Source organism: Populus trichocarpa, chromosome 11 (assembly GCF_000002775.5).
Source record: "Populus trichocarpa isolate Nisqually-1 chromosome 11, P.trichocarpa_v4.1, whole genome shotgun sequence".
Lineage (NCBI taxonomy): Eukaryota > Viridiplantae > Streptophyta > Magnoliopsida > Malpighiales > Salicaceae > Populus > Populus trichocarpa.
This window is the reverse complement of record NC_037295.2, coordinates 1989961-2014032: the sequence shown is the minus strand read 5'-3', so window position 1 is coordinate 2014032 and position 24072 is coordinate 1989961. Positions and strand designations below refer to the sequence as shown.

Sequence of the window (24072 nt, the reverse complement as noted above, 5' to 3'; positions counted from 1 at the left end):
TTTTATTATTGATGGAGTAATGTAATGGATTTCCACACTTAAAACAATTAAGCAAATCTTCAAGGAAAAAAGAAAAGAATTCTTAAAAAGGTACGTGCAAGCCATACAAATCTTTCCATGCAAAAAAAAATAAAATAAAATTTTATTCCATAATGACACTAAACTTTAACTAGTTAACCTTGCTGCAAACATTCCTGATTTCACCAGCTTTACCGGTTAGAACTTCAACCCTGCCCATATTTATCATGGAAACACCGAAGTCTTTGAAGAATGTAGATCTATGGGTCGCAGCAGATTGAAGTTTAACATAAGCTTTTGTCTCACTGTTGTCAAGGAGAGCTGCATCAGACTGGAAAAGTCCCCTTCTTTTAGCTACGAGTGTATAATAGCTGTTATCGAATGTCCTCACACTTCCAGGATCCATCTCTACTAGCGTAGTTTGATCTCCAACCTTGCATTTATTCTTCAGTTTTTCTATGTATTCTGAGTCCAATGTGGGATCGGTGCCATCCTTTCCGGTGGAGTTGTAAAGCCGAGAGCTGAATGAAGAGCAATGAGAAGTGCCAATGGTGTGCCCACCTTTGTGCCAGAACAGAATAATTAGGATTTACTTCAGTACAATTTCTTTTTACAAGACTCTCTACAAAGAACCTGAAGTGAAATGCTTAAGTACCTGAAAGCACTACAAGGTCCTTCACGCTTAGACCCTTTGAACGAAACATTGATATCAATTGAGAAATGTTTGCAAAAAATGGTGGCAGGTTTGTCAAGGGCTCTGAAAAAGTGGACACCCTTCCATCCCTTCTTCCAGTTTCAACCTCCCAGAAAGGTCCAATAGTCTGATAGGATAAATTATTATTAATTAAAACTATTCTGTTCCTTAAGATTTTTCTTACAAAAGAAATATATAATTAAGTTGAAAGAAATTTCTTACCGCAACCGTGACATCCCTAGCCACAATGGCCAAGATGTCCGCACAGGAAACTACTCCAGGACACTCCTTTTCTAATGCAGTCTTGACTCTGTCAATAACTTGATATCCTCTAAGGCTTAAATTTGGAGGTGAATCCTTTTCAGCTTGGCCAGTACTAGAGTTCAAAAGCACTGAGCCTTCACAACCCTGTAGAAATATATAATTAGCTAGTCATCATAATTAAGCATTGTACATGAATTCAAGCAAAAAAAAAAGAGCTTAAAACTGTTTCAGGATTTTCAAATGATCAGAGATGGATTAAAGGCTCACATACCCTAACAAAGCAGTCATGAAAGTGCATCCTCAACAAAGGACCACTAAGGCTAGGAGCTACTTTCATCACTTGATCCATAACCTCTTTCACAATAGCCTCAGCTTTTGGACATGTATCCTTGTAAAACCCTACCTTCAATTGCGCATTTGCTGAGTTAAAGACAAATACCAAGAAAATGATTTGAAGAAAGATTAGACATGGGGAAAGCTTTGAACTAGCCATGTCAAGGTGACAATGTCAATGTTTTGAACCTTGATTTCTTAGTGAGAACTCAATGAAACATGCCAACTCTTTTATACTAGCCTCGACATACTGTTTATCTCATGGGAAAAGCTGTCATTACAAGATGTTTGATCTACTGTTCCCTTAAGAAATTTAATTAATGATATGGTTTGCTTTTGTTATTTAAATTATGTGGTGGTGCATATTCATATCCTAATTTTCTGTTGACTTAATTATTATAAGATTATGATGGCTCCATTTTCATAATATAAAGATGAAGCTGCAGGTAATGATCTGTGACAGCACAGTAGAACAGGAATGATTCATGTGATTGCTCATTGGATCCATATTATAAAACAAAGTAACTAAGCTATACACAATCAAATTTGAGCAATTCAATTAGGGGATGAAGGAATAGTTGACCGTAAGGCAGGCGGTAAGATGTCCATTCTACCACTCAATTATTAGCTAGCTGAATTGAAACTTTAACTTGCTTGATAAAAATGAACATATAATTGAATTTAAAAAATCTCAATTGGTTGTCGACACCATGGCTGCTTCTCTCAATGCCACTTGGACTAATTAAGATTCTAACAAAGTCAGATGTGTCTAGTGATCACAACGTCAGACATGGTGGTCATCATGCTAACAAACTGCTGAATAAATTTTGAACTTAAGACATTTTCACCTGGTAATAAGCTTAAATTCCAAGTTTGTCTTTAATTAGGATAGAAACAAATAGAAGTTGGTGAAATCCTTTCTTATCATTTTTTTTTTATCATGATGCCCTGCAGCATGCCAAGGAGTTTGTGTGATGAGAAAGTACTTCAGCAAATATTCTACTTCTGATCATATATAGAAATCAACTTGTCTATATCATAATGGTCTTGGCTTGCAATAATATTGATCCACAAAAGTTTTTTAAGGAAATTATTGATCTAATGTTATTAATTTAAACTTTCATATCAAAGTTATATTAAAAAATAATATAAATTAGTTTCAATATCTCATAATTCAATAATTTAAATCTTTTAATTGTATATAGTATTTTTTTCAAGTAATCTTGAAAAATCAAAATTATTAATGTTATTTAGAATTGAAATAGTTCGAACTAAGAGTGTATTTTCTTCTACTTTTGTGTTTGTTGTAGAGTACAACTCTCCAAAAAAAAAAACACAAAAAAAAAAACAATGAATTCATACTTTTGCTACTATAAAATAAAAACAACATATATAGGCGTCTAATCTCTAAACTTCTTTCTTATAATAAGTGAGACCACGTCTACATGATGAGATAGTCATTTTTTGAAAGCCACCATACAGAGAATTGCTATTAATAGCTTGCTAGTTTGGTGGTGGGTTCATTAATGGAGCATTTAAATTAATCCAACTTGAAGATTATATTCTTTAAGTCTCGTACTTACTCACGTTTGTAGATATTCATTTATATGATTTTAAAACATAACCCAAATTGTTTAGAATTTTAGATTCTCTTAGTTGCTTGAACCATGTTCCATCCATCCACTCCATATATTGTATGCATTTAATTAAGATCGTCTTGCGTATATGTTGTCTGTTAATATAAATATTTTCAGAACTTTGAGCTATTTACTTTTAATTTAATTTTTAGAGAGGTTAAAATTTAGATATTAAAAAATCAGGAATCTCTCTCACACACACCAAAAACACTGTCCACCACACACGCATTGGAAATAAAAACAAAGAACAAAAAATTGACTCTCTTTTCTATCTTAGAAAAACTGATCACGCCCAGCAACCCCAAGGGAACTAGACCTCGATCACCCATTTCCCCCTCAGCTATAGTGATTTCTCTCTGCATCAGCATCATTGGTTCCACTGTGATTAACTTCACCAGCACCTCTGCATCAGCATCGTTGATTCCAATGTGATCGGCTTAATTCATCAGCAGCTCCCTCCCTATCGGTGCAACAACAGCAGCACTGGCTTCAGTACCAGCCATCAACAACAAAGTCCAGTAGCTCCTCTGCATTCCAAGGCCAGCAACGTGACCAGGAGCAGCAACTTTCTCCTCAACCGTGCAATAGCAGCACCTCAGGCCGACTGCTCCTCCTCCACCAGCTACTTCCTGCACAAGCACAACAAACTCAAAGTTCCAGCAACAACAACCACCACACTCGACAGCAGCAGAGCCAGTCGCAGCCTCCACCGTGATCCTCCAGTTCCAGCATTTCGTCTTCTCCTGTTCCAGCTACTCAGCAACGTGAACGCCAGTGACAACGTCCAGCCTCTCCACGCTGGCAGCTCCTCCACACCAGCAACAACATTGCACCAGCAGTGACCTCTTGACAGACCGTCCTCCTACAGAAACTGCAAAGGTGGTTCTTCCCAGTTACTGTAAAGATATCAACGGCTCTACGTCTGCCAAGTGTCAGAAGATTAGAGATTAATATTGTTAGAATGCTGTTAGTATTGTTTGTTAGTTAAGTGAATCTGTTAGCATTATTTCAGTGCAAAAAAAAAGAGCAAATACCGTGTAGTATCTTTCTAATACTGCATATATAAACTGAGGATTAGTGATGTGAACATTTAAGCAAAAGCAAATAATAAAACAGTGCTAGAATTCGTCTTCTGCTTCTCTGTATAACAGATTCATTCTCTGTTCTTCTTCCTTTCTACTCTCTGCTCTTTCTTCATTTCTGTTTCATTTCTAAATAAATATTACTGTCTATCAGTTACAGCAGCATTAGAGTTTCATCATCCCAGGCGCAGCAACATCAGCTTGCTCCAGCAGTGGCGCAGTCGCCAGCACCGCAGCGTGCATCTTCTCTGAATAGCAGTGTCAGCCGCCAGCTCTTAATTATTCCTCCACCAGCAAGCTATCAACCCCAAGCATAGTAACTTCTTCTCCCCCTTCCTCCCTCATAAAACTAAAGGCACTAGGGTCCTGTGCATGAAAATACACAGAGAATTAATTAATTACTTGTTGGCAATGACTCTTACCAGCAATCTTCAAGAGGTCACTGATGGTGTTTTTTTTAAAAAAAAGTGGTTAGATCCAACTCACTGAGTCGTGCTAGTGTTAAAAAAATATGATTGGATATATTTTAGCTCAACCCACACAATTGAGGTTAGATCCAACTCCAATAAAAAAATAAATACAAGCTGTTGGGCTGTTTGTAGACCAAACCATTGAGTTTGGGCCTCGAGCCCTAACTTCTTAGTTTTATTGATTTTTATTTTAATGTCTTGAGAGAGAAACAAGCCGTAAATAATTTTTAAAAAAATCTAAAAAGATCATTAATCTTTTTTAAAATTATTTGTAGATCCTTGCAATTTTTTTAAATATTTTATTTAATATTGGGGTTGTAGATTTATATTGTAAGATGTAGATTCAATATCAAATATATCTGTTTTTCTTTAAAAATTTCAAAAAATCATAAAAATAAAACTCTCTTATAAAAAAGATACAAAATATTTTTTATTTGTTTGCATATGACAAAGTCTCACAAAAATACAAAAATCATGTTTTTGCTGAAAACATATTAAAAAAAACATATATGTTGTGTTTTAGAATTTTCTACAAAATACATATTTACATGCATTTTGCATTTAATAACTAATTTATTGAATCCATAAGAATTTGATTAATATTTCAATAACTCATAAAATGTTAATTAATTAGAATTAATGGTCAATATTTGAGTATAAACATTGAACGTATAAGTAGGTTGATATTTAAATATCAGGAATTGACTAGAAAATTTATAAAATTATTATGAATATTCATCAATTTAATTGAGAGTATTTTTCACCACAACACACGAGTTATGAAAAACCATTTCGCCTTCCAGGATAGGTGAACCTTGTCAGGGCACCTACATGGATTATTTCCATAAGAATTCATTTGGGTACACAAGCTCATAAAGAATTTTTTTAAAAAAAAAACTAGATTTATTCACACGAATAAATTCTCATCCTAAGCTATAGATAGACCACCGGTTAGGAACTCATAAAAAGACCACACAATGCAGTTTACTTTAGGTATGGTGCATTAGAAATATTAATATTTTTCTTAACCACAAACAGTCTCTTATCCTTAGAATCTTTGATAAAACTAGTATACTCGGGTTCTTCAGCTAGCTTTAAACTAAACAACTAGACAATAGATATCACAAGTACTGTTGTATCATAAAGGAAAATGTATTATTATTTTTTATTACTTGTATTGAATCTGGTAAATGATTTCTGAAGGCTTATATATGATAGAGGTTGATAATGTGATAAGATTGGGAGTTTTAGTTGCTCAGCGTGATGATGTTCTGGCTTCTGTCAACTTATATTATCAAGTGAGGCTAGTTACATTTTCTGATTTTCCAACTGGCGAAGTCAAATTCCTCTAAGCAATGGTTCAATGGAAATGAAGGTTGAAACTTTGTAATTGAAATTTCTTCCTTTCAATTGAAGGAAAAATTAACAAAGTCATTTATTTCTTCCTAATCATATCTTATATTCATGCTCCTTGCTAGCTCAGTTCTGATTGTTGTGGTGTTGCCACATATATTTGCATGAGCAGGTGTATATATTCCTGTATGGTTTCACAAGGGTTCCCGGCCCTTCCTCCACCATCACCATCAGCTCTGCTTGTACTTGTTGGACCCGGGACAGGTTGTGTTCCTTTTCATGGATTTGTAGAGGAAAGAGCCATGCAAGATGTGTCTGGCTCTGCTGCTGCTCCTATTTGGATGTTTTTTTGGTTGTCGAAATGAGGAGAATGACTTTTTGTACAGAGATTTTTGGTTGTCTCATGCACAGAACGGTGGACCACTTTGCATAGCAAGGGGTGGAAGGTTTTATGTAGCCTTCTCAAGAGATCAACTACAAAACGTTTATGTGCAGCAGAAGATGAGGAAACAGAGCCAGACGGTTTGGGATTTTCTATTGAAAGGGGCATGCATATCTGTTGCAAGTTCGGCAACCAAAATGCCCTCAGATGTAATGTCAGCCATGGTGGAAATTATATCCGAAGAGGCTGGATTTTCAAGGGAAACTGCTGTTTTGCAGCTTAGGAGATTGGAAAAGGTTGGTAGATACCATGTTGAAGCATGGTCCTGATCTCTGCTGGGTTCTTGCATTATGGGACAATTCCATTGCAGGGAAGAAAAACTAGCTTCTAGCTTGTTGTAAAGGTACTGGAACTTCAAAATTGATTGACAATTGCGCAAGATATATAGCAATACAGTGTATGATCGTTAACATTAATTTATCTAGCAGCTTTGCTTCCCAGAAGAGATCTTGGAAAGTTTGTTGTGATGCTGCTTTGTAGCAATTGCGCAAGATATATAGCAATACAGTGCATCGTTTTTTTATTCCTTGTATTGTTATAACAATGGGATTTGAGATTGTCTTTCACGCTATTTTTCTCATGTACGATTATGCAAAGTGGTAGCAAGGTTTATAAATCAAGTTTTCGCCTTCACCTGTCGAAACCGAACTCTGAGTTATAATATGATTAAGTGGGTATTTGTTATTGTATTTAATTAAAATTGTTTTTGGGTGTATTCTAAAAGTGTATTTAACTTAAAAAATATTAAATTAATATATTTTTAGTGTTTTTTAATTATTTTGATACGTTGATATTAAAAATAAAAAAATAAAAAAATATTTTTATATATTTTCAAGTAAAAATCACTATTGAAAAACATTAAATTTAAAAACTATTATAAAACACTAAAAAATATATTAATTTTTTAAAAAAAAATTAATAATTTTTAAATCAAAATATTTTTAAAAATCACAGTGCAAAAGCACAAAACCCTCTTATAGACACTTGAAGTAAACCCTAACCTCTGCGCATATCGAGGTGGCAAATGTTGGCAAAAATAGGGGCACAGGTCTATCTTTTTTCATTGAGAACTTGATATGATCCGAACTCGATATGATAAGAAACTTTTAGGTTTACGAGAATTAATGATGCAATCATTATATTAAATTTTAGGTTTTGAATTGAAAAACATAAACAATCTCATCTTAACTCTTATTAAGAGATAACTTTATATAAATATTACAATACATTAACAAAACACTGGACGTGAATCATTATAGCAACATTTAGAAAATATTATTTCTTATAATAATATTTTTTGTTTTTTTTTTTAATTTTACTCTTTACTAACCTATTTTTTTAATTTTATACTTCAATATTACGTTGTTTTAAAAATTATACTTCATAATTTTATTTTTTTTTATTAGGTTGCAAACATGTCTCATGGATTTAGTTTTTTTTCTCTCGATTTCAACTTTCAACATTAGATATATTGAAAGTTGAGTTTCATTTTCCTTTTCAATTGCTTTCTATAAATATATCGCAATCTTATAATCCATATTACGAGTTTACCAGGTTAATCTAGGTTGATTTATGTTTTTTTTTTGTTTTTTTTAATATTTTTTTTATTTCATCATTCAACATTGAATTGGTTGAAAATTAGTTTTTGTAATTTTGTTTTCTATGAGATTATCCCGATATCATGACTTAAGTTGCTAGTTTAAAGGGTTGACTCTGTTTTTTTTTGGTCATTTTGTAATTGATTTTTTTTAATTAAGCTTTATAATTTTTTTAATTATTTTTCTATAAGGTTATTCCAATCTAATGATCTGAGTCATGACTTTAGCTAGATTTTTTTAGATTCTTTTTTAATTAATTCTTTTTCCTTAATTGGACCCTCCAACAACTCAATCTCTTTTTTTCTTTTTAATTTTATGTTCAGCTTTATTATTGAATATTAGATTGTTTGGGAAATGAGCTTTTTATTTTTTTTTTCAATTTAATTTATATGAAGTTATCACAGTCTCATGAATTTTTTTTATTTCAACCTTCAATACTGGATCTATTGTAAATGAAGTTTTGTAATATATTTTTTATGAAATTATCTCAATCTCATGATCAAATAGGTTATTCTGGGTTGACTTAAATTGTTTTTTTATCCAATAAATATTAGATTGATTGGAAATTGACATCATAATTATTTTTTTCATGAATTTCTCTTGATTTCATAATCAAAATTTATAATTTAATAGGTTAATTTTAATAATTTTTTATATATTAAAAAAATAATCCACCCTGTATCGCAGCTCTCTGCGCGAGCCAATATCTATAATGTTGTTCATTGCAGAAAAAAAATAATATTTTCAAAAAATAATCTTGATAAACAAGTTATTTTATTAAATTTTGACTTTAAGAGCCCCATCTCTGACATAGAAGCCTACATATTGGTGTGTCACATCATTTCTTTCTTCTAACCTCTTCTTTCCTTTCAAAATAACTTTTCTTCGAAGGAAAAATTATCTTCTTGCACGTCAATTTAGGGCATACTTTTATTTAATTTTTAAGAAATTCAGCAATTTATAAAAACATATCACATATATAACGACATTTTGGCTAGAAAAACATTCCAATCTAATATGTTCTCAAAGTATAACACTTGTGTTGGAAATTAATATTAATTTGTCACCTTCGATAACGTCTTGTGTCCTATTTTTATTTTGTTTTTTTTGTTTTTGTCTCAAGCTCATGCTCATTCAATTGAGATTCGATATTTAGCTACCCAGTTGGCCTAATTTCTACTTCGAAATCGGGATGGATGAGTTACGGTTGGTTCAGATTTCATGCCTCTACATGGAGAAGAAGATTTTCTTTCTTTCTTTCACACATAGCAATCCACAGCTCTTTGTGAGCATTTTGGCCTTTCTTAGGATAAAAAAGCATTTGACTTCATCTTCCATTAATTTGTGTTCCTTTATCGCCATGGCAAAGGGTTAGGTGCATAGGCTGCCATACCCTAGCTAGCACGCTTGCACAAGTCTCTTGTTGGTTTCTCCTCCCAAGCAAAAGTCATATTGAAAAATGCATGCACATCTTTCCCATTCACTGTTTTTGGTGAATTTCGCTTTAAGCTTGCCACTTTACAGAATTCTTTTACGAAAAATTGAAGGGAAACAAAAAAAAAACACAATAATTTAATCCCTAATTTGAGAATTCACGTTTAGTTTTACCTTTCATTTTATTTCACAAAAGTTATAACAAGACGGGTTTGATATTTGAATATTATTTATATTAATGAGTTATAATTGGGTTTAATTTAATTACGAGAATAAATATTAATTACCTAGTTCAGATTATACTTTTTTTATATATATTTTTGTTAATATAAATGTAAATGTGTTAATAAAAAAATACAAATAGAAGAAAACAAAAGGAATTAATTCAAATTAACCTCGTATTTTATTAAAATTCTTTTTAAAAAATCATAATATATAATCCTGTATCATGGACTGAATAAAAAAATCTAAAAATGTGTTACTTAACGTAGATTTTGATCTTATAAAATAATAACCTAATGATGGCTTTACATTGAGAGTTTTTTAAAAAATGGCTGAAGCAGACAAAATAACGAGTAGCTGCACTTACAAAATTAAGAGCGTGTTTGGCAGTGTGGTTGCGGGTGCTTTTCAAATAACTTTTCGTGCCAAAATGCATGCCAATGATGTTTTTTCATTTTTTAAAAATCATTTTTGACATCAGCACATCAAAACGATCCAAAACGTACAAACCATATTTAATTTTAGCAAAAAAAAAAAAAAAAAAAAAATTCAAATTTTTTGGGAACGCAGCCGCAGCCGCGTTCCCAAACGGTACCATGCATGTATTTAATTAAATAAAAATTCAAAAAAAATCGGTTTGGTAAACTGATTATGGAAGGAAGTACAAATTAAAAAGTAGTTGATAATAGTTATTTCACCATGGCGGGATAATTTTATTTTTTTTTTTGCCAAAAAAACATTATCCAAGTTTTTTAAATGTTTTTTTACAACAAAAATCCTAATTATAAATCAAAAAGTCTATGCATGTATTTAATTAAATAAATCGAGAATCATCTATGCTAATAAATACAAAAAACAATGTTAACGCGTCTATTTGACTCACCTAATTACAGGTCGAATAAGTTTGTTTTAACGCAAATGAATATAATTATAAATTAAAAAGTTGATGTTTATATATACATTAAGATACAAAGAAGATCATATCCTTTAATAAAGACATATAAAATCTTAAGTTTATTTTTAACTTAGTAGAAAAATAAAACAATATTGCAATTGTCATATTAAAACACCATTTCCTTGATCTCCGTATAATAAGTTTTTAAAAAAAATATGAAGAAAAAATAATTACAAAACAAATTACAAAAGAATGACAATAAAAATAAAAAGAACGGTATAAATAGACCAAGTGTAGAGTAATAAATATTTTAAAAAGTGTAAGGAATAAAAAATAATATTTTTTTTCAAAAAAATATATATATAAAAAAGGAAAAGCTAAAAGAATATTAAAAAAACAAAGATAAGAAAAAAAAAGGTGATAAATATGTAATGTAAAATGATAAAAATATCAAGTAACAAATCAAAGAAAATTTTAATTTCTACAGTAAAAAATCAATTTTTGGGTATATGTATAATAATAATAATAATAATAATAATATATTGTACACCCACGCACGCTATAATTACTTGATGGAAATGGCTACCCAATGTCCAACCAACAACAACATTTAGATGCAACAAAAATGATATGAAACTACCTTATGTTTATGCTTGTTGTTGTCGTGTTTTACTTTTGAGTGGAGACTATAATGATACCTGCATCCCTCTCCAGACTTTCTGTGCCTTGTGTATCACGTCACATGGAAAAAAATACAGAGGGAGGCTGCTCTAACAGTGACTCTAAGAGAATGTGAAGAGCTTGTGTCTATCGGCAATGATGACAACATCATTGGTAAGCCATGATGGGATTTGCAACCACCAAAATGTGGGCAACACATAGGATCACTACATGTGTCGGCATTATTATAATCAAATATTTAAACCTTATATTTAAATCTGTATCTCAAATCTATTAACTCTTCAAATATTTAAACATTATACATGTCAATTCTTATTTTTTCAAAACAAAATAAAATAAAACTTTGCAATGAGATCATTTCAAGCCTTTTTTAATCAAGAGTACAGCTATAAAATAAAATTAATTTTGTTTTCTTTAATGAGCTCGTTTGGGCTAGGTTTTATATTAATGAATCACTAAATTAATCAGTTAATTAGCCACGTCTTATAATACGAGCTAAACAACACAAGTATATAATTTGAAAAATATTAGTATATGTATTTAGATTTTGTTTATGGTAAGTAGTATTTTTTAGCTAACTTTATGTTAATTGATATAAAGTATTTTTTCTTAAATATTCTCATCAATGACAGATGATTTATATTAGTTTGGTATGATAAGAGAAGTTTAATATTTTTTTAATACCGAGTCCAAAAATTAAAATAAAAAAGTCGATGAATAGATATTTAAAATCTTTCTACTTTATTTTAAAAAATTGCAATTTGAAAGGAGGCCACATATAATAATAATTGCACCAGCAAAGAATGAATATGGCTGGCTTGAAGTGAACTTAACGGCTGCTGCTTCCATCGAAAGTAAGCCACCCAAAAGTTCAAAGTAATCATGCTACAAAACGGAAACCAACATGGACCAGGAAATGGGGAGATGTACATACGCTATGAGCCTTCATAATTAACCACTTTCTTTGACTGGCTAATTAACCATAACTCCTCCAGTTAATAATGGATATTCCGTGAATTATTTTTGTATTTAAAAAATATTTTTTAAAAAATTAAATTTATTTTTATATTTTTATTTCAAATTAATATTTTTTTTATATTTTCAGATCATTTTAACGTGCTGAAGTCAAAAATAATTTTAAAAAAAAATTATTTTGATAAATATCCGAGCAAAAAATACTTTAAAAAATAATCACTATAATATTTTCAAATACCGTCACCATATCAACCCTACTTGGGATCTTGTAACTTATTTATGTTATAAAATTAAAGTACTAAAGAAAGGGAATTAATTGGGTTTTTAAACTAATTTTTCTCTCGAAATGGATCCAAGAGTATCAAATATTTTTAAACTACTCCAGTTAATAATGGATATTATTTTCCTAATTTTATACAATAAATAATTAACTTGTTTTTAAGAGAATTTGGCTTGCACAGACAAAGTTGCGATATGATTTTAGGTGAAAGAACTAAATTAAGAAATGTTTGATGAATCAGTGACGAAAATGATAAAGTAAATTGTTTTGAGACTAAATTGATCAGAATCAAGTAATATGTTACAATGGAAATATACAGTATTTTCTTAGTATATACCAAGGTTATATATGGTAAGGCTGCTGGCCTCACACTCGCATTGAACAATTCTTCAACTGCCATTGTTGCATATATATTGTTTATTTTAGAGAGGTCTCAAGGTAATAATTAATTTATAGTAGATTTGTACATATCAATATTGGATATTTCCCCTGGCTAGATATATAGATAATCTCATGATGGGAAAAGAGAGATGGGCGGGCATTGATTTGATTGACAGCATGTCTGTATTACTTAAGCTGTGATGGAGGTTTTTCGTTTCTTTCTTGAAGGAGCATGCTACACCCTTTGGATACAGCCATGCATGGGATACTCTAGAGAACCAACCTGTTGTGCTATTGCGATTTGGCCTCAAGTGCCTGCATATCATCCCTCCTTTCATTTTGATTTAGCGTGGCACTGTTTTGTTCTGTTTCATTTAATGTATATTCCCTTTGAATGGTGATAATTTCCAGAAAGAGGGGACCGAAAATTGAAAGAAGGAACAATTACAAAGGGGTAATTGACCTTCAGCTATGTGGTCACCTCGGTTATTGGTAGCCATGTTTATAGATGCTACTTCGTCAAGGTATATTATTATTATTTTATTTATGTGAGGTGTCCGGGTCAGCTTGCGTGCACCTTGATTAATCATCACGGGTCCTGAAATTAACGACCAAGTAAGCTTCCAGTGACCATCAATATTAGCAACTACGAGGCTCGAATCTGAGATCATAGGAAAAGTAAACCCCTTGATTCTAAATTCTTACCACTAAGTCACCTATAATATGGTTGTCAAGGTAGATTATTGGATTTGAAAGGAAAAAAAGAAAAAAAAACCCCACGGTGCTTGTTAATTAGTGGTCGTAACTGCAGGCTTGAGATTGGAGTTTCACATCTTGACAAGTACTGCTTGTTAATAAGACCCGGCTCGGACCGGTTCGGTACATGACCTAACCTAAAATCTAGGTGGCAAGTTGGTGGGTCAATTTCACGTATTAAAGGTTTTTTGAAAGAAAAAATAAAATAAAATTCTTTAGACAAAATAAAACTTTTATTCTAAACAATGTCATTTAATAGGAAAAAAAAAACTTGAAATCACATTAATTTTGAATAAAAATTTTAAAACAACATTGAAGTTAACAAACATTGCTAGGATGCTTCCTTGACAAGCGCCGCAGCTGCTTTGTCCAGTGTTAACAAGCCACTCGTTCAAAAAATGTTGTTTTCTTCACAGTTATCATATCCCGCCGTCCCAAAAGTATTAAGGCACTTGGCCACTTGCCTTGTACTGTATTTTTATTTTTATTTTATTTTTTTTAATTTTAAATTAATATTATTTAACTTTTTTTTATTGTTTTGATATATTTATTTTAAAAATAAAAAAATATAAAAAATATTATTTTAATATATTTTTAAGTAAAAATCATTTTGAAAAACATCTAATATCACAAACACAATCTAATTTAGATTAGATGTTAAAATTATATCACAATCACAAACACAATTTCATCTAATTTAGATTAGATGTTAAAAAAATTAACTTATTGGGTTAAAGGGATTTAGTACTTTTACAAAAAGTTTGTTTTTTTATTAAAAAAAATGTAATGTTAACTTAAAAAAAAACTCAAAATTATTTTATTAATTAGATAAACTTGAATTAATATAATCCGAATCTTGATTCGGGTAATGGGCATACAAGGTTTAATTACTTATTTTGTTGTCTTTCATTTAAATATATTAATTGCCGTCCATATAAACAAATAGCATTGCAGCTTCTAATTGCTAGCTAGTGGAGTCTGCAATTCCAAAAGCAAGAACTTTCCTATATGTTTTTTTTTTTTTTTAATTCTTTCTATCTTCAAATAAGTTTTTTTAATGCAATCGAATACAATATTGGTGTCAAAATTGGAGGTGGAGGTGTAACCTTATTATAAAATGTTCTGACTACCCTAAATAAAATAATGGAGTGCCGATCAGGACATGTGCTGCCCATGTAAATACTTCTTACTTGCTGATCAAATGTAAATGCTCATACTTACATGTAATCAATTTATTTTGACCTTTACCTATTTTTTAAAGAGAAAATAGAATTTGTAATTTGTTTATATATATATATATATATATATATATATATATATATATATATATATATATATGTTTTGACCCGAATAGTGCATAACTATCAGGGATGAATTTACTTAGGCGTGGTTCTAGCTCTCCTTTGAAAAATTTATAAAATCCCTCGTAAATTTATAATTAAAAAACAATTATGGCATTTTTATGATATCCCCCTAAAAAGAAAAAAAATGCCACGTGGGATTCCATAGAACTCAACCTGCATAGGTGAGTTGATTTAAGAAATTTGTGACTGAAAACTTGATTAAATAAAAAATTATAACATGAACTAGAAAAAATATTTTGTTCTAATTAAATTTTATTGATTTATAATTTGATTGATCCAATAAAATTAAATTGTAGAACCAAACCTAATCCAAAGTTGGCTGGAGCAACACTAAAAAAATTTTATTGAAAAAATAAAACAATATTATTTTAATAAAAAATTATTCATTTAGATTTATCTAGCAACCCTTAAATTAACTTGAGGACGGAATAATACAAGCCATTTTCTAAATTAGGTTCCAAACCGGCTTAACAATATACTTTTTAATAAATAATAACATCGATTTAAGAGCTTAAACCAACCCACATCATCAATGTCATGACATTGGTGTCCTTTGTTCTTCACCGCGAAGGAATTTAGATTAACATGATTGGTTAATTTCCATCAAAGATTGATCAATTGCATTGACCTAATTAATTAAATAATAATATAAATGTATAATTGTAATAAATTGTAAAAGGATGCACTTAATGCTTAATGGAGTTCTGCTTTGAAAGCTTATGAACCTGAAATTGTCGATAATGCGATGGTCATTTTCGCCGCCAAGATTGCTGTTTGGTCACGCTTGCCTGATGTCCTATCCTGGCATTTAGGTTTAGCACGCAAGCGTTGATGTTGTAGCAAAGAATTTTCAATTATTTGCATCTTATAGTATGAAATTATTGGACCACCACTGGCGCTTATACATGGTTGTTCAAAATAATAATAATATAATACAAGAATTTTAAGATAGTCAATGTCATGGTTCCAACAGCTGTTGCAGTTTGTGTTGATATTTTAGATGTAACATGATTGATTTGAGAAAATATTTGACTTCTTTAAACAAAAAATTGATAATAATGAATAAAAAGTTTAGTTTTCTTGTGGATGAGATATTATTACATAAATAAAAGTAATGAATAAAAAGTTGAGTTTTCTTGTGGATGAGATATTATTACTAAAAAAAAATTAAAAATTAGGGGTAGACTGTTTTTTTTTTTTTGGAATTCAATTGGCATTATCATATATTAAATAAGGTAAATTGATTTTTTTATATTTTTGTTACGTAATAAAATTACTAATATTCCCTTTAAATGAATAAAAAATTTAGCTGGGGCAAGAGTGCTTTTGACTTTTCATTTTATAATTACTTAACTACCCTTGAAATTAGCGGGTGCGTTTACCTCACATGCCAACAAATGTAAGGAGTATATGCCTTTCGAGCAACATATATGGGCTCATCTAGCAGTCAAACACCGCCTTCCACGGGAGTGTTAGGAGTGGCGCACCAAGATCTTATCGATGGAGGGGCACATGTTGGAGGCGGGTCAATGGTGTGGCTTCAATGAATTTTTTTCTTCTCTTTCTTTTCCTTATTAAAATACAAGATATTTCTTTCATTTGTTTTTCGTATACAATTTGTTTTTTATTCTTTTAATTGCTACTTATTTTGTTTTTTGTTTTTTATTTATCTTTTATAGATCTTTTTTCCTCAATTCCTTCTCTCATCATTTGAATTCATTTAATTTTTATATAAAATCTAGTCCATATTCTTTTAATTATTATTTTTTTATTTTCTAATTGAATTTTGTTTTCAATTTCATCTCTTAATATTTGATTTCGATTTATTTTTATATCAGATTTAGTATTTTTTTCTTTTTATTACCTTTATTTTGTTTTAGATATTTTTTTATTGTATTTTTTTCCGATTTCATCATTCATTATTTTGTGATTGAGAATTTTACTTCATTATTTATTAGGTTTTTCCTTCTATAGGGTTAGTATTAGTCTCATGATCAGGTCATAGGTTTCAAATATTAACACAAGTTGATTTTGGTCTTTTTTAGGTTCTTTATTAAATTACATTTTTTTTAATATCATTCTTCAACATTTTATTTATTAGGAATTCATCTCCGCTCTTTTTTTTCTTCACTTTTCTTTCTATGAGATTACCTTAATCATATGCCTATGGTTGCAGGGTCAACAGGTTATCCGTAGTTGACTCAACTCTGTTTTTCCATTGGTTTTCTTATAATTTTTTTTCCCTTCAATATTTGATTGTTAGATAATTGAACTTCATTGGTTTATTCAATTTGTTTTTCATGGAGTTACCCCACTATTTCGACCAAGTCACAGATTAGACATGCTGACCCTAATGGGCTCAGGTAATTTTTTTTTTTACATTTTTTTCATCCCTAATTTTTTTATCAGTTTCTTTATTGTTGTGGCTTTTTTTATTCGTATTATCAAAATTATGCAAGCTTATTGAACCCAGTCAAGTCAGTGATCCGAGTCTTGAGTTTTTTGCTTTTTAGTTTTGTTGCTTCTTTGGGAATGCTTGAGTCACTTTAACATTCTTTTTTATGATAGAAAAAATTTGGGTCAACCTATGGCGTTATGTGGGCCATTTATCTAGTTAGAAAATATTAGTTTACACGTCTACGCTGCTATGCAAGTTAGATAAAAAAACAACAAAAAAAATCCAGGTCATAGAGAATTATTTGGCATTGTTATTAAACACAACTTAGTAGGTCAACTTTAAAACCTTCTTACCCGACTCCTTGCCCAACCCAAGTTTAAAATTAAGCCAAGTGGGAGTTGCCTTGACATGACCCAATCAACTTGGCATGTCTAAAGGCAACCCACTCGACCAGTAAAAAAAATATAAGGATAAGATTGACAAAAAAACCTCCTGATCAAATTCCTTGCCTAACTCGACTTTAAAACTAAATCATGTAAGAGTTGTCTTAACGTGACCTAGATGACTTGGCCAATCTAAAAGCAATCTTGCTGACCACTAAAACAATTCTAAGGATGAAATTAAGAAAAAATGATGACATTGACAAAAAAAAAAAAAAACCCTCTCGAGCTGACTTCTTTTCTAGCCCTGATTTAAAATTAAATCATATGGAGTTGGTCCAACATGACCTAGTTGACAACTTGAACAACCATTAAAAATATGATGATGAAATTGAGAAAAAAAAATTAAAATCAAAATCAAAAAGAAAAGGAAAAAAAGGGAACCTACTTCACTATTCATATGAATAGTGAAGTAGGGAAGTTGCAACTCACTTATTTTAATACAGAGCAGAATTATGGATTTAATTCTTATTGATAAACAAAATCTATGATAATATGTACATTGATGTATATTAAAGTTAATTAAAAAAAACTTTAATTATTATTAGTAAAAATAATAATGTTAACATAAGGAGATTTTTACCACTTAGTCATGGAGAAATTTATGATACTCAAATTGTAACTAGTGGTATTCTATAAGTTACAACATGATTCTATTAATTAATATGACATAACGTTTAGTTTTGACTAGCATTATAGCGTACACTTCACTGTGGGCCTAATAAATTTTTTTCAACGCAAAAAAATGAATGTTAACATGATTACAACATTTTTTTTCAGGCTCTAAAGAAAATAATTATAATCGCAAACCAAAAACCCTATGCAAGAATTTAATTAAATAAATTAAGAATCATATGTGATAATAAAAAAAGAATTATTAATTATAAATAAAGATTAAATTGAAAAATTAATAGATAAATTGAGATAAACCAAAAACCTCAAGATGACTATGTTGAATAACATTGTTTCTTGGAATCAAGTTTTATTAAATCATATAAGAATTGTTGTTACCTATTTTGAGCTCCGACATAAATGAAAATAGAAAAAAAAAAGAGAAAATACAAAAAAAATATTGGAAGAAAATAAAAAAATATATATCAATGTGAAAAATATACCAAAACACTCAGGAAATTGTCGAAGACTGGTTAGGGAAGATTAAAATATACAAGATTGGAGAATTTGACAGTGTATTTTCTACTGATAAAGGCTCTATTGGCAAAGAAAATTCAATTTGAGGAGGGAAATTCAAAATTGGATGTTTAATGACTCAATTATAATTTTTCAAGGTTTAATTGAATTTATTGAGGGTTTAATTACAAAAAAAATTAATTTTTGAAGTCAATTTAAACTTTAATTGGAAGAAATTAAAGTCTAAGGGTCAAATTGTAATTTGTAAGAGTTAATTTGGTCAAATCAGGGGCTTAATTGCATGATATTAAAGTTTGATAGGAAATTAAAGACATGATTGAAGAAATTCAAAAATCCATGACAAATAATTCTTTCCCGCAATATCAAATGCTATGAACTCAAGTTTGGCAAGGTTTGTCATTGTTACTTCATAAAAAAAATATCAATATTGTTAGAAATTTAGTTTTTTTTTTATATATATATATATATATATATATATATATATATATATCTTGGAATATAAAAATAGATCTTAAAACATAAAAAATATTATAAAAATATAAATATAAAATGAAGATCAATACATGACGTTGTTATACCTGAGAATAATCTTAAGATTTTGTCACAGGTTTTCATCCTATATACTTGATCTGAAAACAGAATGTAGAACATACAACAACAATAAAAAAAATATCTTCTACTTCTTATCAACAAACCAAATATGATTATTTGTTTCAAGATGAAAGCGATGAGAAATTCGTGCTTCTACTTCTTATCAAATATGATTATCTACTTTAAGACGAAAACGAGGAGCAATTCGTGCTGATAACTTATTATGAAACTATGTATCAAAAAATATACAATAATAAAATAATATAATTAATAAAGAGTAGATATAATATATAAGAACAATGAAGATTAGGGGAGATGGAGAGAGAACATTTTTATTTTATAGGCACATGTATATAAATACTTGTAAGCTCAGAGGTTATAAGGAGATGTAAATTCAAATAAACTTGATGATGATGAATGAATATAATAATAAAAGGATGTAAGAAGATATCTAGACATTCATATACAATGTATAATTTTATAATAGAAAGAGAATTTTTCATCTTCCAAGATAATGTTAATCTTAATGAAAATCTCAATACTTAGATTATGAGATCTCAATTCATTTAATGAAGGAGATCTTTTAATAAATGAATTTGTCCAGAATATTTAACAAGATAAGAAGAGAAAATCTCTCTCTTTTCTTAAGAAAGAGGGGAACAAAGAGTTATTTAATTCAATAATAATTATATAAATAAAGATCAGTTATTTAAGATAAAGTTTATATATTCAATGTTCACAATTGTCTTTAAATTCAAGTATTTAAAATATTATCTTCCAACATGGATCCAAATTTTCTTAAAAGAAAATTATTAGTAGAAAACTCAGAGACAAAATTATGCGTACAAGACACCTTCTATTCCTTGTTCCAAAATTATTTGGTCTCCGAACTTCTTTATTTATTAATTAATCAAGTCATATCCAAAAACAAAAATCGACCATATTAAATTAGTCTAATATATATATATATATATATATATATATATATCTCGAAAGGCTCGTTGGATTTTACACAATACAAGGGTAACCCTCTTTTATTATATAATAATCATATAAATTTAAATTAATAGAACTCAAACCTATATCATTTAAAAAATTATTGAAATTACAACCTTAAACTCTAGATGCTTGTGTTACCAAATTATATTCTAGAATTCAACCTAGAGAATAATAGGAAAAGCAAATCCTCTACCCAAAAGATTTAAATTTTCTGATGTCTTTATGTGTTCTTTAAAAACCTACTCCCCTAATTTAAAAATTAACAACAATGACTAAAATACAAACAACAACATCACTTTTAAAAAATTTATAGTATAAATACAAAAGAAAAAAAAACCCTCCCCATTTACAACTCCCCTGCTTTTCTCATTTCTTTCTTTACAAACACCAGCACATGACCATTTTCCTACTTCTCCTCTGTTCCTCCCCTGCTCTGTTCTGAACAGAATTCCTCTCAATCTTCCTCTTCCAAGAAAGAAGAGAGAAGGAAAGATATTCTCTCTCTCTCTCTCAATATAAGAAAAAACACAGAAGTTAAAAGTCAGTTTAACTACAAAGACTGAAACTGTGCATACATGTATCTATCTCCCCTTTCCATACTGAATTCCAACAGGGTTTTGTTGAAGGAGATGCAATACCTACTCTTGACTAACAAAGTCTATCTGGGCTAGCTAAGGTTTGTGCGTTCATTTTTTCTTAATCAACTATATAGTAGTTGAAAAAAATAATAAATAAAAAAAGAACAAGTCTTTGTAGTTGTTACCTTAGTTTGTCTTAAAATTTTCTATTTTTGATTTGTTTTGTACGAGAAATAATGTTTTTCTAAGTTTTGACCTGCACAAGGGTGTCTCTTTATTTTCTCTTAATCATATGGTGGGTAGTGATTATTGATCCATTGGATACGCAATTTGTGACACTACTATATTTAAAACACTCTGCTTTATTTTCTTTTCTATCTATATTTTTTTTCCCAAGAAAGTGACGGAAATGGCGGATAATCCAAAGTTGGTAAGCTCTTTTTTTTTTTTTTTTTTTTCTACACGGGTTCCTCTCCATAATAATCCCTTGTAAATTTCAAAATTTGCAAGTGTTATTGGTTTTTGAGTCTGTCTTTTTTAATGTTTATTTTATGGTTTTACTTGTTTGTCTTGTTCATACAAGTTGTCTTTTTCTTCAACTGAATAACTTATATTTTTCCTTTCCAATCTTTGGGTTCTTGATTTTGGATTAGGATATGGATTCATCAAGTGAAGCTGGTGGGGGTGGTGGCTTCGCATTAGAAGAACACATGGAAGCACAAAAAATCTCAGTCTTAGATCATATAAATGGATTTCAATGCACAAAGGAGAAATCAGATAGCTTTGTTATTGACATGGAAAGATTCTCTCACGGCATAAATAAAGATAGCAATACAAATTCAAGGATCACAGTGAGTTTCTTCTACTTTTTCTTTCACTTTTCCTTTATTCTTCTCTCTTTTCCCTCCTTTTGTCTACATGTGGATAATTTTTCTTGTAGTTGATTCAGCAATACGCATGCCATCGCAATCCATTGTCTTTTTTGTCAAATCATCATTATCTATATGCTTTATTGATTCCAATGGAAGATTAGTAATTTGATCTATTTTGTTTGAATAATTTGGTTACCTTTTTAATGATTTTGTTTTGAATGAAAAAAGTTGCAGAGGAGCCATTCCAGAAAAGGGTCACCGCGGGGGGGCGGAGGCGGCGAGAAGAAGATAAATTCTAATCTTTCTCATCTTTCTGTTAGTGATAGAGATGCTATTGTTGCTTCAGCTTCACCTAGAGGTATCATTTTTGCATTAGAGACACTGAATTTAGTTTTGTGGTCACGTCATGTCGATTTTGCTTCTGTTATCCTTATAATAATATCCATGTTGTCACTTTGCTTCAACTATAGAAGACTCATTCAAAATAAGTATTCTATAAATTTTTAGACAACTCAATTTTATAGGGACTTAGTAGTTTTCCAAATTCTCTATCGTTAGTTTTGTTTTTACCCTCCTGTACATTTAGTTTATGCAATTCACAAGCAAACATCAGAAACAACAAATCAAGATTAACATGCTTGGTGTTATTTTGTAAAAAGTTTTCACTAATCTCTAATAGCTCCAATTTTGGGAGGGTAAATTCCATCTATGAGAGGGCAGCTTGATGTGCACTATTGATATTTGTTCTAGCTAGCCCTTTTCCTTGCCTTCGTCAACATGTTGCCAAGGTGAGTATAATAGAGAGAGTATGAGAAACCTAGGTTTAACTGTTGAAGGTTAGGTGTCCTAGATAAGCAAAAGAGTATTTGCTCAGAACAAACCCGTTCTACTACTGTTAATGGGGCCAATAGTTACGATTAGTGAAAGTGAAATGTTACCAAACAATTTTGTCAACCATGGAGTGTTCAACAACCGACTTGAAACAATGGTGGGTTTAACTAATTTAACATGGAGTACAGATTACAGAGCATTATCCATTTTTTTGGTTGTCCATTGTTGAAGGCATGTGCACTTATTTTTGGAAAGTTGATGAAAATGCTACATACCAAAACATCAAATGTTTTACATGTATATAGACATTGTATTTACTAATCTGTAACTGCTTTAATAGGGCCTAGCACGCCAGAAAAGGCAGCGGCGGTAACGGTAGGGACGGCAGATCATTCCAGTAGCCCACAACTTCATCATCAAATCACAATCACGACCGGCAACATGAATGCCACTCCAGAAAGTAGATGCATTAGGAGAAATAGTTTCAAGCGGTCTTCACCTTCATGGGTCCTTGATCCCAAAAGGGTTCTTTTCTTCTTTGCCACACTGTAAGTTACCAACCATTAAAAAAGCTCCAAAAGATCAAACACATGTCATTATGCTTGTCTACAGGCAATTTATTTTAGCACACTCGATGTGCTAAATGTATTTTCATCTCAACAGGTCAAGTATGGGAACAATGTTGCTGATATACCTCACTCTTTCAATTGGGAAGCTCAATGCAATTGATAATTCCCTTGATTGAAACCAGCAACATTATGCACCACGTTCTCATAGAAGGGAAATAATTGGTGTATACACTGAATCAGAGATGAATGTAATTAGTTGATGATGAGCATCCTTTTTGCAAGAATAGGCTTCTTTTCAATGAAGCTTTGCCATATAATAGAGAAGATAAGGTGATGGAAAACACTAATCAACAACTTTCCAAAACCACGGATTCTATATTCAGCACTGCTCAACTTTTTTCAGGGCCTCACTAAAATCTTACAGATGCAGACGAGAGCATATAGTGGAATGACATGGAGGAGGAATCTTCTTTAAAGACGTATGGAAGAGAAACATGATGTGTTACATTATGTGGTCTCTTGTGCAACCCTACACAGCCTAATGGAGGATCAGATAGTTACTTTCGATGTCTTTCAACCTTTATTTTGGCTCCCCATGCTTTCATTCTGTTTGCTCTTTTGGCAATCCCACTTAGATTGCCATTTTGTTGTACATGGCTTTCATGTGAGTGAAACAAGATCAAGACAGCACTCATCCGTAAGGTTAAAGGCAATAAGATAATTTCTGTGCGCAGAAGCATGTGCACCTGAAACTTTTCACCTTTTA

The 24072-nt window shown here is 30.6% G+C and overlaps 3 protein-coding genes across 8 annotated transcripts; 2 read left to right on the top strand and 1 right to left on the bottom strand.

Annotated features, from left to right (window-relative positions):
- On the bottom strand, window positions 1-1539 carry LOC7485540 (peroxidase 27). Its single transcript, XM_002316574.4, has 4 exons — window positions 1248-1539; window positions 935-1120; window positions 674-839; window positions 1-579 (listed from the first exon to the last, which is right to left on the bottom strand). The coding sequence occupies exons 1-4, from the start codon at window positions 1467-1469 to the stop codon at window positions 170-172; spliced, it is 984 nt and encodes a 327-aa protein (XP_002316610.4). The 5' UTR covers window positions 1470-1539; the 3' UTR covers window positions 1-169.
- A 4680-nt stretch (window positions 1540-6219) lies between these two features.
- LOC7485438 (NADPH-dependent diflavin oxidoreductase 1) lies at window positions 6220-6805 on the top strand. Its single transcript, XM_024611697.2, has one exon. The coding sequence runs from the start codon at window positions 6353-6355 to the stop codon at window positions 6560-6562; it is 210 nt and encodes a 69-aa protein (XP_024467465.2). The 5' UTR covers window positions 6220-6352; the 3' UTR covers window positions 6563-6805.
- A 13992-nt stretch (window positions 6806-20797) lies between these two features.
- LOC7485539 (uncharacterized) lies at window positions 20798-24072 on the top strand. Of its 6 annotated transcripts, XR_008056845.1 has the most exons (6): window positions 21178-21464; window positions 21688-21885; window positions 22135-22264; window positions 23078-23285; window positions 23401-23636; window positions 23710-24072. XR_008056845.1 is itself a non-coding variant. In XM_052445572.1 (5 exons), exons 2-5 carry the CDS (start codon window positions 21691-21693, stop codon window positions 23480-23482), a joined length of 609 nt encoding a protein of 202 aa, XP_052301532.1. In that variant the 5' UTR covers window positions 20798-21132; window positions 21688-21690; the 3' UTR covers window positions 23483-24072. The 6 variants fall into 6 exon arrangements, 5 of the variants coding, with proteins under 5 accessions (XP_052301532.1, XP_002317214.1, XP_052301533.1 ...); XM_052445572.1 differs by lacking the exon at window positions 21178-21464 and adding an exon at window positions 20798-21132 and having other exon boundaries at window positions 22141-22264; window positions 23401-24072; XM_002317178.4 differs by lacking the exon at window positions 21178-21464 and adding an exon at window positions 20800-21132 and having other exon boundaries at window positions 23401-24072.

Excerpts from the sequence above, each read along its gene's own strand:
- LOC7485539 (XM_024611450.2), top strand. The coding sequence starts at position 21,444 with ATGGCGGATAATCCAAAGTTG. Across the intron at positions 21,465-21,687 it reads TGGCGGATAATCCAAAGTTG|GATATGGATTCATCAAGTGA; the intron begins GTAAGCTCTTTT and ends ATTTTGGATTAG. Across the intron at positions 21,886-22,134 it reads ATACAAATTCAAGGATCACA|TTGCAGAGGAGCCATTCCAG; the intron begins GTGAGTTTCTTC and ends GAATGAAAAAAG.
- LOC7485540 (XM_002316574.4), bottom strand. The coding sequence starts at position 1,469 with ATGGCTAGTTCAAAGCTTTCCCCATGTCTAATCTTTCTTCAAATCATT. Across the intron at positions 1,121-1,247 it reads TTCATGACTGCTTTGTTAGG|GGTTGTGAAGGCTCAGTGCT; the intron begins GTATGTGAGCCT and ends ATATTTCTACAG. Across the intron at positions 580-673 it reads GGACCTTGTAGTGCTTTCAG|GTGGGCACACCATTGGCACT; the intron begins GTACTTAAGCAT and ends TCTGGCACAAAG.
- LOC7485438 (XM_024611697.2), top strand. The coding sequence starts at position 6,353 with ATGAGGAAACAGAGCCAGACGGTTTGGGATTTTCTATTGAAAGGGGCA.